Source organism: Eulemur rufifrons, chromosome 30, assembly GCF_041146395.1.
Source record: "Eulemur rufifrons isolate Redbay chromosome 30, OSU_ERuf_1, whole genome shotgun sequence".
NCBI lineage: Eukaryota > Metazoa > Chordata > Mammalia > Primates > Lemuridae > Eulemur > Eulemur rufifrons.
Genome location: NC_091012.1, coordinates 132,300,219 through 132,313,286, shown reverse-complemented (window position 1 = coordinate 132,313,286; position 13,068 = coordinate 132,300,219). Strand labels below are relative to the sequence as shown.

Below are 13,068 nucleotides of genomic sequence, written 5' to 3'. Positions count from 1 at the left end.
CTATCTAGTTACTAAAGTTTTGCTTTTTTTAACAGAAAGTTGAAATTAAGCATCCAGTATGCTTATGTTATTAGGATAGTTTTGCTGCTTTTAGTGCTGACAATAAAACAAACAATAGTGGCTTGTGGAGGCTGAAGCTTCAGTTAATGAATTTCCCTCATCATATGACATGTTCTGGTTTCTCAGTTACTAGGAAAAGCAAGTGACAGTTACCATTTGATTTTGCTTCTGGCATATTGTACTGTCCTCCTGACCTGCTTCACTCAGGAGAATATTATGGTCTCGCTGCCCTGGGCCATTGAACATGTCCTATTCCTATATCTTGGAGCCTCATCTGATCAATTATAAAGACAATAGTCATCGTTTCTGGCAGCTCATTACCCCAGCAGAAGGCCCAGTGTGCACTTGTGACCAATCTGAGATTCTTAAGAGTTAGAAAAGATAACTTGTTAGCTGAGGGTGGCACATGCCTGTAGTCCCACCTACTTGGGAGGCTGAGGCAGGGGGATCGCTTGAGCCCAGGAGTTTGAGGTTGCAGTGAGCTATAATGGCACCACTGCATTCTAGCCTGGGCACCAGAGCAAGACTCTGTCTCAACACCCCCCACACACACAACCACCAAAAAAGAAACCAAAAAAGAAAAGATAATGTGCAAAGTCCTTAGCTAGTGCCTGCCACACAGTGGACTCAATGTTGGCAGCTACTTCTACTAAGACGATTGTTTTCATCATCATCATCTTTATCATCATTATAGGCTCAGTGCCTGCCTCAGATGTTTAAATCTGACTACTTTTAAGATGAGGTGAAGCAGAATGAATGAATGAAAGTAGGAGATTGTAGGAAATTCAGAAAGCAGCATTTCAGGACATTCCTTTGCTCCGTGCTCCTACCTTTGCTCTTAGTGCTCCCCCCAGGTCATCTGTGGCTGTCAACTCAGATTGCTGTTTGCTATTATCTCAAGTAGCAGACAGCAGCTTAACAATCCTAACTTTGGGGACTTGTAGGCTATTCACCTGTTACCCAAGATGAAAATAAAATCAATTTCAGTTAGTGTATCATCTAGTGAAATTTAGCCTAATTGTCACATAATAAGATTTAGGCATGAGATCTTAGACAATAGGAAAATGAATGTAATAATTCTTAATTTAATGAAATGTAAGGAATATCATCTAGAATGGAAATGGTACAGGTTTGTTATTCCAATGATTCTTAATGTTCATGATCTCCCTACTTTTAGAAGGAATATAAACCTTTTAGGATAACTGGGACTAGAATGGCAATGTATAAAATGTAGCCACTAGCTCCATGTGGCTATTTACATGTAAATTTAAATTCATTAACATTTTATAGCTGCATGTGCCTACCACTTACTATACTGGACATCAGTATAGTAATGTCCATCATCAGAGAAAGTTCTATTTGATAGAATCAATCTATGTTCTAACTGAACTTTGTTAGAAAGTTGTTCTGTTATTTTTCCAATTAATTTTGACCAATACAAATAAAGCCTGTGATAATGGAAAAAAATCTAAATTCTGTAAAATAATTTAAAGAGGTTTATTTTAAGTCGAACATGAGTGACCATGGCTTAGGGATATAGCCTCAAGAGGTCTTGAGAAAATGTGTCTGAGGTGGCCAAGTTATAGTTTGGTTTTATATATTTATGGAGACAGGAATTATAGGTAAAATCATAAATCAATATATGGAAGGTTTGGTACAAAAAGGCAGGACATTTTGAAGTGGGGGCTTATAGGTTATAGGAGGGTTTAAAGATTTTTTGATTTGTAATTGGTTAAAGAAATAAAGCTTTGTCTAAAGGCTTAGAATGTTTTAAGTTAAGGAAGTCTGTTAATTAGAGACAAGTCCTACTATACAGACTCAAGTGATCTGTCAAGCAAATTGGTGGCCTGTAGATGTGATTTAACTTTTGTTTTCTATGGCCTTAGGTCTTGTTAATAATTTACTATTTTATTGTCACAAAGAGTCTGGTCAGTCTTATGGTTTTTGTTTTAATATTAATGTTGCTCAGACAGTGGGTGTGAGGTAAGGGTAGAGAGCCGTGGTGTCAACTTGTTTGGTTTTCTGTATCAGCAAAATAAGTCTTTAGTGCCCCCTCTGTGCCTGGTACCGCATTTAGCCCTGGAAGCTGTAGAAAAAAATGTAGGACACAGGCCTCATGAACTTGGAGTTGACCTAGGCCCTTTGAGCAGATAAACCAAATACACACTACATGAGGAATGGTAGAGTACTAAATGCTGTGACAGTGAATTCAGGGTGAGTTCAGAGAAAGTAAAGATCAGAGTGGGTGGAGAAAATGTCATCAGAGAGATAAGACTTGAGCTGGAAAAGATGTCCATAAGTGGTAGGAGAATGAATGACATTCAAGCACAAACAAAAATGGGGATAAGTCTGTGTGCGTGGGCAATTGTAAGAAGAGTAGCAAGCCAAGAAAAGCAGCATGGGAAGACCAAAATTTGAGAAGAATGAGAAATGGGATTAGATAAGTGAGGTGGGTCCTAATAGGAAAACCGGGCACTTGGACACAGAAGTTACAACTTGATGTACAATCTTTAGCACAGGAGCGACAAGATGGAGGTGATAACATAGAACGGCCGAGTGGCAGAACTCAGCAGTAGAAGGGAGTGAGAGAGGAGGAAAAGCCACAGAGGCTTTGTATGAAGTCTGGGGTGTAGGGGCCTGAACTAGGCTGGTGGTCACAGGCAAGGTGAGGAAGAGATAAACCTGAACGATTCTTAAAGAAAAAAATCATGTGATTAGTGGGGTAATAGGACATAAAGCAAAAGGAGAAGCAAACTGTCTTAATCCATTCAGGCTGCTATAACAAAATACCTTAGACTGGGTAATTTATAAACAACAAAAATGTATTGCTTGCAGTTCTAGAGGCTGGGAAGTTCAAAATCAAGGTACTGGCAGATTCAGCTCTCTGCTTCAAAGATGGTGCCTTGTTCCTGCATCCTCACATGGCAGAAGGAGCTGGGGAGCTTTCTCAAGCCTCCTTTATAAGGGAACTAATCCCCTTCATGAAGACTCCAGCTTCATGACCTAATTCACCTCCCAAAGGCCTCACCTTTTAATACCATCACCTTGGGAGTTAGGATTTCAACATATGAATTTTGGGGAGACACATACATTCACACCGTAGCACAAACCTTCCCAGCGAGGCTCTTTATCGTACTCATTCCATCCACAATAGTGATTGAAAGCCAGCTGGCTTGTAGAGCAGTGGGGGAGGCAGACATTTAAGCACATATGCATATAATTAGAACTATACCCATGTAATAAATGTTATGAAGGAAAAAAATCAGAGTGCTGTGATTAAAAAATTATAATACAAGAGGATCATAAGAGAGTAGCCAGAGAAAATTTTGCTGAGGAGGTGGCAGTTAGGCCCAAGACCTAAAGATAATGGGAGCCAGCCCTGACCTGAATGAGGGGGAACTGATTTTCATGGAGGAGGAGGAGCAGGAACAAAGGGGCCAAGGCAGGAATGAGCTTTCCATGTTTCAAGAGTTGAAACAACACTCGAGGCTGGAGAAATAGGTGGTGGCAATGGACTGAATGTTTTATGTCCCCCTAAAATTCATGTTGAAATTCTAACCCCCAAGATGATGTGGTATTAAAGAGGTGGGGTTTTTAAGAGGTGATTAGGTCATAAGGGCAGAGCCCTCAAGAATAGGATTAGTTTCCAATATATTAATAAACGAGACCCCAAAGAGCTCCCTCGAACCTCCCACCATGTGAAGACAGTGAGAAGAAGGCTGAATACGAACAAGAAAACTGGCCCTTGCCAGACACCAAATCTATTGTTGCCTTGATCTTGGACTTCCCAGACTCTAGAACTGTGAGAAATGAATTTCTCTTTGTCTATAAGCCACCTAGTCTATGATAAAGCCTGACTGGACTAAGACAGTGCTAAAACACAAAATAAATCAAACCTAAGATTACTCATATAAATAAGAACTAAAACCAAGCTTGTTTTCAACAGAGAATCTCCTAAAGGACTTTTGTTGCTCATCCGCTAGGAGATTAATGACAGCTTCTTAATGGCAGTGTGACTTCGCTCACATAAACCATGGTTGACACCATCACTATCTTCATTTATTTTGCTTTCCCTGTACAAGAAAAACCTCAAAATGAAGCCTCTGTTAGGCAGAACACTTATTCGGCTTCCTATTTTTGAGGGAAAATATGAGCAATTATGAGGAATTATTTTAATCTGCTTTTTGCTTAAATAGAAGAAGAGGAGGGGAGAGCAGAACAAAAGTGTGAGTTTATCTTTAGCAAAACAAGTCTTTGGCAAAAAGCTGGCTTCACTAAGAGAACGGTGATCCCCCTCCCCGACCCCTGCCATGGGAGATTGGATGCTCTGGGTTAATAAAGGAATAGGTGGGTAGGGAGAAAAAAAACCTTCTGAAAGCTGAACTTGTAAATTGAAGGGCATAAATTGAAAGTAGCATTATGGTCATAAAAGAGTAATGGAAGGGGCCGGGCATGGCATGGTGGCTCACGCCTGTAATCCTAGCATTCTGGAAGGCCGAGGCAAGAGGCTTGCTTGAGGTCAGGAGTTCAAGAGTAACGGAAGGAATACAGGGCTGTCCTGAAAGTAGCCAGCCATGTAGCCGTTCTCATTATATTAACAATGGCTGGCTACTTTCCGGACAGCCCAGGTAGGCCCATTTTTCTTGGGCTGGTGTTGGCATGGATGTGAGAGTTGAGACTTTCCATTTCCTAAATGAAATGGGGGACAATTAAGGCTGGCTGAGGGCTTGAGGGCATGGTCTTTAGGGACCTAACCATCATTCCAGCTCTTCCCTGCTATTCACAGGAGACCCTCATTAATTGGCTTTGAAGAGTGTGAATTCTCAAATGATCACCCACAGTCTGAGTATCTCAGAGGAGAAAGGTGTGGTCTCTTTGTGCCAGGAATCTTTGGAACTGAATGAGGGCTATTCTAGGGTTTTATAGAAGTTTAAAAATTAACACAATTTGAATAAAATATAGCTTCCCCCCCAACAATGGCAGTTGGATAATCAATATTCACTGTGCATATGTTTAATAAGACACCACAGGGCAACAAAAAAGGAGGAAGATGTGGCTCCTGCCCGTAAAGAATTTGCATTCTAATCAGATTATAATATAATGATATTGTGCTACTTCATATGCATTTTCCATTTTATTTTTTTTATTTTATTTATTTATTTATTTTTTTTTAATTTTATCTTGTTATGGGGGATACAGAATTGCAGGTTACATATGTTGCTCCTGTACCGCCTTTCCCCCCAAGTCAGAGCTCCAGGCGTGTCTGTTCCCCAGGTCGTGTGCATTGCACCCATCATGAGGTATATATCCCTCCCTTCCCCACCCCCCCCTTCCCGAGTCAGCACCTTCAAGTGTTACCACTCCCCAAACGGTGCGCAATGCACTCATTGTGTAGGCATATCCCCATCACCTCCCCCACCCCCCACCTCAGTCTGATATCCAATTGGTGTCGTTCCCAGATGTGTATTTAGGTGATGATCAGGGAAACCAATTTTCTGGTGAGTACATGTGATGCTTGTTTTTCCATTCTTGGGATACTTCACTTAATATAATGGGTTCCAACTCTCTCCAGGAGAACCATAGAGATGTCGTATCTTCATCATTCCTTATAGCTGAGTAATAGTCCATGGTATACATATACCACAGCTTACTAATCCAATCATGTATTGATGGGCATTTGGGTTGTTTCCACATCTTTGCTATTGTGAATTGTGCTGCTATAAACATTCGGGTACATGTGTCTTTGTTATAGAATGACCTTTTTTCCTTTGGGTATATGCCCAGTAATGGGATTGCTGGGTCAAATGGCAGGTCTACTTGAATCTGTTTAAGATACCTCCATAATGCTTTCCACAGGGGTTGCACTAGTTTGCAGTCCCACCAGCAGTGTATTAGTGTTCCTGTCTCTCCACACCCATGCCAACATGTGTTGTTTTGGGTTTTTTTGATAAAGGCCATTCTCATTGGAGTTAAGTGATATCTCATTGTGGTTTTGATTTGCATTTCTCTGATGATTAGGGATGTTGAGCATTTTTTCATATGTTTGTTAGCCATTCTTATATCTTCTTTCGAGAAGTTTCTATTCATGTCATTTGCCCACTTTTTGATAGGGTTGCTTGATTTTCATTTTCCATTTTAGATTTCTGAAACAGAAAGTTCTTGTTCTTAAAGTTCTTGTTCGTCACAAGTTCTTTTGTACCTAAGGAAAAAAAAATCCAAAACATTGGGTTGAGACCTCTCCCAAGATGAGAGTACTGCATTATATGAAAAAATAGAAAAAATACATGATTTTGCATGCACCTTTTATCTCCAGACCCAGATTTCTCAACTTTGGCACTATTGACATTTTGGGTCAGATAATTCTTTATGGTGGTGGCTGTCCTCTGCGTGGTAGGATGTTTAGCAGCAGTCCTGGCCTCTATCCACTAGATGTCAGTATCATCCTCCCTCAGTTTTACTATCCTCAAATGTCTCCAGACATTGCCAAATGTTTTGGGGGGCTGAGTCCGTCCTTCTGTTGAGACTCACTGATCTGGACGCTCTCAGGAGAACTCTATGTCTAAATTGCTGGGGTACTTTTGCAAACAAAACAAAACAAAAAAACACCAAGGCTAAGATCTTGACTTCCAGCTTTGGACAACTACCAAAGGAAGAGTAATGTCTCCTCTGTCAGAGTAAAACAGAGGCAGGTTTCTGTTTTTTATGGAAATAGGAAGATGACCCTTCCATACGTGGGGGATTTGACTGGGTAATGAGACAGCTATCTTAGTCAAATTCTTAGACTCATTCTTAGCTGTGGGCCAAGATGCAGAGGGTTGTTGGTAGTGATTTCTCCCGATGCATGTTTCTCCTGGTTTTCGTTTTGATCTTGATTCTCCCCATCTGTGGTATTCAAGGTCAGAGAACTGGACCATCCCGAACTGATATATGTGGGTTCTGTTCATCACTCATTGATGATTCAGTAGGCCCATCTACATTATCAGGAAGTCTGCTGATATTTATCAGGGACTTGCTACAAAGACCCAGCGCTTGACTCTGTAGAAGAAAATCAGCATCAGTGATGTCATCAGTGCCTCTGTGGGATAGACTATATGGATACACATTAATAGATAATGTCCACATTTACCTGACATACTGTGAACTGCCGGGACCTTGGCAATGCTGATATTCTACCCAGGTTTTGCAGGACGGCTGCGTGGTCCTCAGTTTGCTTACATAAGAGGTGAACTCAGCATGCACATTTATGTGGGGTGAGCATTTTACAGGATGCAGGCTACACAAGCCTTTCTGTCTACCAGCCAACCGTTAAAAACCGACAATATTTGACTAAAAGTTTGCTTTCCAAAATTCTTCCCTATTTTCTTTATTGAAAATGAGTCTGTTATTGAAAACTAAATTACTTTGTCTTTGTATTTAAAGCTAGTTTTGGGGGTTGGGGCTCAGGAAATTATCAGTGAAGAAAAGAAACTCATTTGTGAATACCGTATTTCCACCTGACACTGATCTCTATGCGTTTTACTGTTATCACAGGACTGATTGCACTTGGTTTAGGTGAACTTAGTAGCAGACTGAGATGTGTTGGTTTTTCCAGGTGGCAGAGTGCTGTTCCTCTGGAAGGTGCTCTCTGACCTGCCTTTATCCTCTGCTTTAGCCAACTGATTAAGGCCCTAAGTGGGTAACATTATTTAGGATTCTCCAGGGAGACAGAACCAATAGGATGTATAGATATATGAGAGGGGATTTATTAGGGGAATTGACTCACGCGATCCTACAGGATGAGAAGTCTCACAACAGGTTGTCTGCAAGCTGGAGACTCTGGGATACTGTTAGTGTGGCTCAGTCCAAGTCTGAAGGCATCAGAACCATGGAAGCTGATGGTGTAAGCCTGAGTTCCAAGGCCAAAGGCCTGAGAGCCCTGGGGGCTGCTTGTGTGAGTCCTGGAGTCCAAAGGCCAGGGAGCCTGGAGTTGTCCGAGGACAGGAGTGGAAGAGTGTATCCCAGCTCCAGCAGTTAGATGGACATATTCGCCTTTCCTCTGTTTTGGTTCTCTCTGGGCCCCCAGCAGATTGGATGATGCCCGTCCACACTGAGGGCAGATCTTCCCCACCTAGTCCGCTCAGACTCACATGCTAATCTCCTCTGGAAACACCCTCACAAACATACCCCAAAATATTCCTTTGCCCGATTTCTAGGTATTCCTTAATCCAGTCAAGTTGACACTTAAAATTAACCATCGCAGTGGCTGATTCCTAAGACTTTAAGTTTCCATTAGGCTCGACAGGTTCTCCAGAAGTGGGATTGCCTCATGTGTGATGCTAGATAGTGGATGGTCTTGATAATATCCCCGACCTGCTTTCTCCTAGTGCACCCACTCTGGGAGAGTGTGGACCTGGCTCCTGCAGGCGATCGACAGTCACCCATCAACATCCGGTGGAGAGACAGTGTTTATGACCCTGGCTTAAAACCGCTCACCATCTCTTATGACCCGACCACCTGCCTCCATGTCTGGAACAATGGGTACTCTTTCCTCGTGGAATTCGAAGATTCTACAGATAAATCAGGTGAGGGCAAGATCTGGTGTTGTTGGTCTTGTCTGGAGTTAAAGAAACAGTGCCATGACAACACAGGCCACATCAAACTCCCTCCATGAGAGTATTGAGCTCTGTTAACAATGGCATGGAACTCATTGATCTTACTTTTTGAATGTATGAAAAAAGTCCCTTCTAGTTTTTATTTACATTTTATTGAACTAATATGGGTAGTATTTTTGTTAATAAATACATGTCTCTATGTATAGATTCTACAACTGGTATAGAAGATAGAGTGTGAAACTGAAGTTTTGCCAGAAATTCATTTTGTATGTGTATATTGAGTATGTACTATTTTTTCCTCTGCTTGCTGACTTTACAAAAACTTTTATATTAAATAGTTACACTATTTAATCAGATGTAACTTACCAGATTGTGATACATTGTAAGAAATGGAAACTTCCGTTAATTTTGTTAAATAAACAATGTTACCTAGTTTAAAAGAAACACAGTTTAGAAGAATTTCTTAAAGCCAAATATTATATTGCTTTTTGAATCTTCTTCTTCTTTTTTTTAACCTACCTGGATATAAACTAATGGGAATGATTTCAAAGTTTACCTGAAACTTTTGGTGTCTATAGAAGACAGAATGTGAATAATTCCATGCAGGTTTCTTCTTTTTCTTTCTTTACTGAATTTTATGGTATCAAATAGTCCTAATTAGTCTGAAATAATTATTATTTGAAATAGCATATCTAAAGTAGTTCCCAATCAGCGGGAATTATGCCACCTGTCTTTCTGCCACCACCCCATGCCAGGACTGCAGACACTTGGCACCATCTGGATGTAGTTTTTGGTTGTCACAACTGGGGTAGGGGAGTGAAACTGACATTTAGTGGGTCAAGGATGCTGCTAAAGATCCTATAGTGCACAGAACAGCTTTAAGGAAGAGTTAGCTAGCCTCAAATATTAATAGAGCTGAGGTTAAGCAATCTTGATCTAAAAGAAGTTTGTTTTCTTTCATGAATATTAGGAAATGAGTCCATAAAAATGATAATGAATGGAGTAAAAAGGGTAACTTAAAGCATAAATAGAAATGGTCATGACTGTATTTATCCTGGCTCTAGGATTCTTAATCGTGTCTTTGTTTTCTTTGCATTTTCCTAGTGATGCTCAGATACTTAGGCATGGCCCTCTGGCCCAGCTACAAACAGATTGCTCCTTCAATGGTCTTAATCTCTCTCTGGTTCTCTTCCCTCTGACATACTTCTCTGCTGTGATTCAATAAGTATTTGAGTCTTTCCTTAAGGGCTTGAGTGTTTCCACATCCCCCATTTTCCTCTTTCTCCTCTATGGTATGACATAGCTCCCAGATCCTGAACATCTTACATACATATCTCAAACTAAGAAGGAATAGCTCTTTTCCTCCAAGATTCATGGGCATCTTTCTTAATTTTACCAAAACTCTGCAGTGTGCCCCCATCTCAACTGGAATCCCATAACGTTACATTGCATATAAGGATTTCAGAAATCTTCAAAACAGAGAGCTAAATTTCTGTGTTCCAGATGGCTGTCTTGCACTCTGATGAGCTCTGCTTACCCCACTTAGAGCTCTACCATTATCCCTGCCAGAACTGAACTCATGGACAGACCCAATCTTTAGGGCACCAACTCTCATCCATTCATTCTGGATGCATAGAAGTTCTTTCAAGTCTCAATCCCATCAAGGTTCCTGGCAACCTTCTTTCTTCTGAGGATTCTAGGTGGTGGTCAGCTTTCTAAAGCCCTTGACAGTCTAGGGACTGTTTGTTTCCAATATAATATTATTGCTTCATTGAGCTAGAAGTCTTAGAAAGTTGCTTAATGGATTTCTTAAGCCCAAGAATTTTCAGGACAAATAGCTGTTTGTTTTATTTTTTAGTCATCTATTTTTCTTTTGAACAATAGATTCAAGAATTCTTATCCATCCATTTTGCGTGGGTAATCTCAGATGGAAAACAAACAACCCATGTTTTCATCATAATAGCTCTTTAGGTACCTACAAACCCAACTGACTAAATCATCCCTTGATCCTGTCTTCCTAAGGTGAGTCAGTCTCACACTGTTTTTACAAAATACAGAAGAAAAATTGTAGAAAGGCTGTTAATTTTGCATTTGTTTGGTTGGGAATAACTAAAACTGATAGCTACTTTTTCATTACCCTTTAACAATTATTTTCTTTAAGATACCATTAATATTTAATAAGTACCTAACTTTCTCTATCTCTCTCTCTTTCCACATTTTAGTGACTGCCTCTTATTTCCTGCTTACTCTTCACTGCTATTTCTCCATGCTGTTGCAAAATAATCACTAGCATTCAAAGAGGAAAAAAACAGTAAGTGAACATAAAAAAGAAAAAGTAAAAAAAAGCAAAGATATCCTAGAAATGAAGAAAGGCAAGAATCAATTCTAGAAAAGTATTGATCTTATAAATAGCAATGTCTAGATATTTTAAAATACAAAAAAAGAAAACCAAGGAATGCTGCTACATGGTGCTTTATAGAGATCTGGAGTAAAGTGCAAGGCAAAGGAGCTGTGGAAGATATGTGACAAACACATCATAACAAACCTTATGGGATATAGCTAAAGCAGTGCTTAAAGGGAAATTCATAGATGAAAATGCCTTTAATAAAGAAGGACTTTCTCAAATCAATAACCTAGCTTTCCACCTTAAGAAACTTAGAAAGAGAAGAGCAAACTAAACCCACAGAGAGCAACAAGAAGGACATAATAAAGAACAGAACAGAAATCAATGAAATCAAGGTTGGTTCTTTGGGAAGATCAACAAAGTTGACAAACTTTTAATTAGGGAGACCAAGAAAAAAATAAGAGAGAAGACTCAAATGACTAAAATCTGGAATGAAAGAGGAGACATCATGACGCACGTTACAGAAATTAAAAGAGATGTGTGAGCATCTCATCCCACCACCCCCTGCTGGATATTGTTTTGTTACTGGGTTCCCCTGAGTAGCACACAGTTACTGAGTTTAACGAGTGCATGTGAGAGATAGGAACTATTGTGGGGAAGGGCACTAAATTATCCCTGGGCTGACATGGATAGTCCCTGTAAATTATCGCCTTCTCTGGAATTCCTTTTTTTGGCAATGTCAACAGGCATTAAAGAAAAGGAGAGGTAAGTCCCTCGTTCTCTTCCTCAGGGTGCTTCCTGCCCCATCCTACTTCACTTTACACTTTCATGGGGCAGCACCAGCGAACCCAGTAAGAATGCTTTCACAAACATTTGAAGTTTTCCTTCCCTATTTTTAGTCCTACATTTACTTCTTTAAAAAAATTTTTTTAAAGAATTTTTAGGAAACTTACAGAGTTGCACAACCATCAGTACAATCCAATTTTAGAATGTTTCCATCACCCCAGAGAGATTGCTCCTGCCCACTTCCTGCATTTACTTTTTTGGTGTGCGTTCTGTGTGTTACCTTTCTCTTTATCATCCTTTTCTCTGCTAGCGCCTTCATTTTTACATTGAAAAGTAAAAGAAGGGAGTGAATATTACAGAGATTGCTTACTGTAAGCCAAACTCTATGCTAGATGTTTTATATTTGTTGTCTAATTTTCTACAAGTTTAATCCTTTCTTGTCTTAGAGCACAGAAAGAACAAAATATCAACAACCTCAAATACATAAGTATATATTTATTTGCTATATCTTATGATTGTTCTGCAATCTAATTTACTATCTCCTGTCTCCCTTCTCTGCCCCATTTCTTGAGGACTGTACTTCCTTCTCCCCTCTATTCATTTGCCCCATCCAACCCCACCCTTTTCCTTTAGTCTTGCTGAGGTTACCAGTTACATCCCTGTTAACTAATCGGACAGCCACTTGGCAGTCTGTTTCTTTAGTTCCTGGTTTCACTGCAGGTCTACTAAGTGCTAGGCACCATGCTGGGTGCTCAGACTAGAAAGAGGAAGGAAGGGATGGTCTCTGCCTTTAAGGAGCTTAGAGTGTAGTGGGGAGACAGACCCTAGAAGAGATGATGCTAATGCAGAGTATGTACATAGTGCTGGTGGAAGAAGGCTTCCTGGTGGAGGTGACACCTGGGCCATCTATGCGGAGGTTGGAGGAGTGAGGCAGTGTGATGCTTGTGTTAGGTATTACTGTGTATAAAATGTAAGAAGGTGGCAGAGAAGCAAGTCCAGAGGTAAGCAAGAGCTGATTCGTGGAGAGTTTTGCAGAGCATGCTCATGGACTGGGAATTTGGGTACAGCTTAGCTGGGCCCTGTGGCTCTAGGTCTCTCAAAAGACTGTGATCAAGGTGTCAGTCTCATCTCAAGGCTCCTTTGGCAAAGGATCCTCTTCCAAACTCAAGTGGCTGTTAGCAGGATTTAGTTTCTCTGGGGGCCTTCATTCCTGGGTAGCTGATGGCCAGAGGCCACCCTTGTTTCCTTGCCGTGGGCCTCTCCACAGGGCAGCTCACGCATGGCAGC

General features: G+C 40.6%; 1 protein-coding gene across 2 annotated transcripts in view; it reads left to right on the top strand.

The window, feature by feature from the left end:
- LOC138377946 (carbonic anhydrase 5B, mitochondrial) overlaps window positions 1-13,068 on the top strand; it is a 35,409-nt gene that overhangs the window by 11,529 nt on the left and 10,812 nt on the right. For both annotated transcript variants that reach the window (XM_069463124.1, XM_069463125.1), the window contains exon 3: window positions 8,424-8,621. In XM_069463124.1, the coding sequence (XP_069319225.1) occupies window positions 8,424-8,621 (198 nt within the window). The remainder of the gene's footprint in view (window positions 1-8,423; window positions 8,622-13,068) is intronic.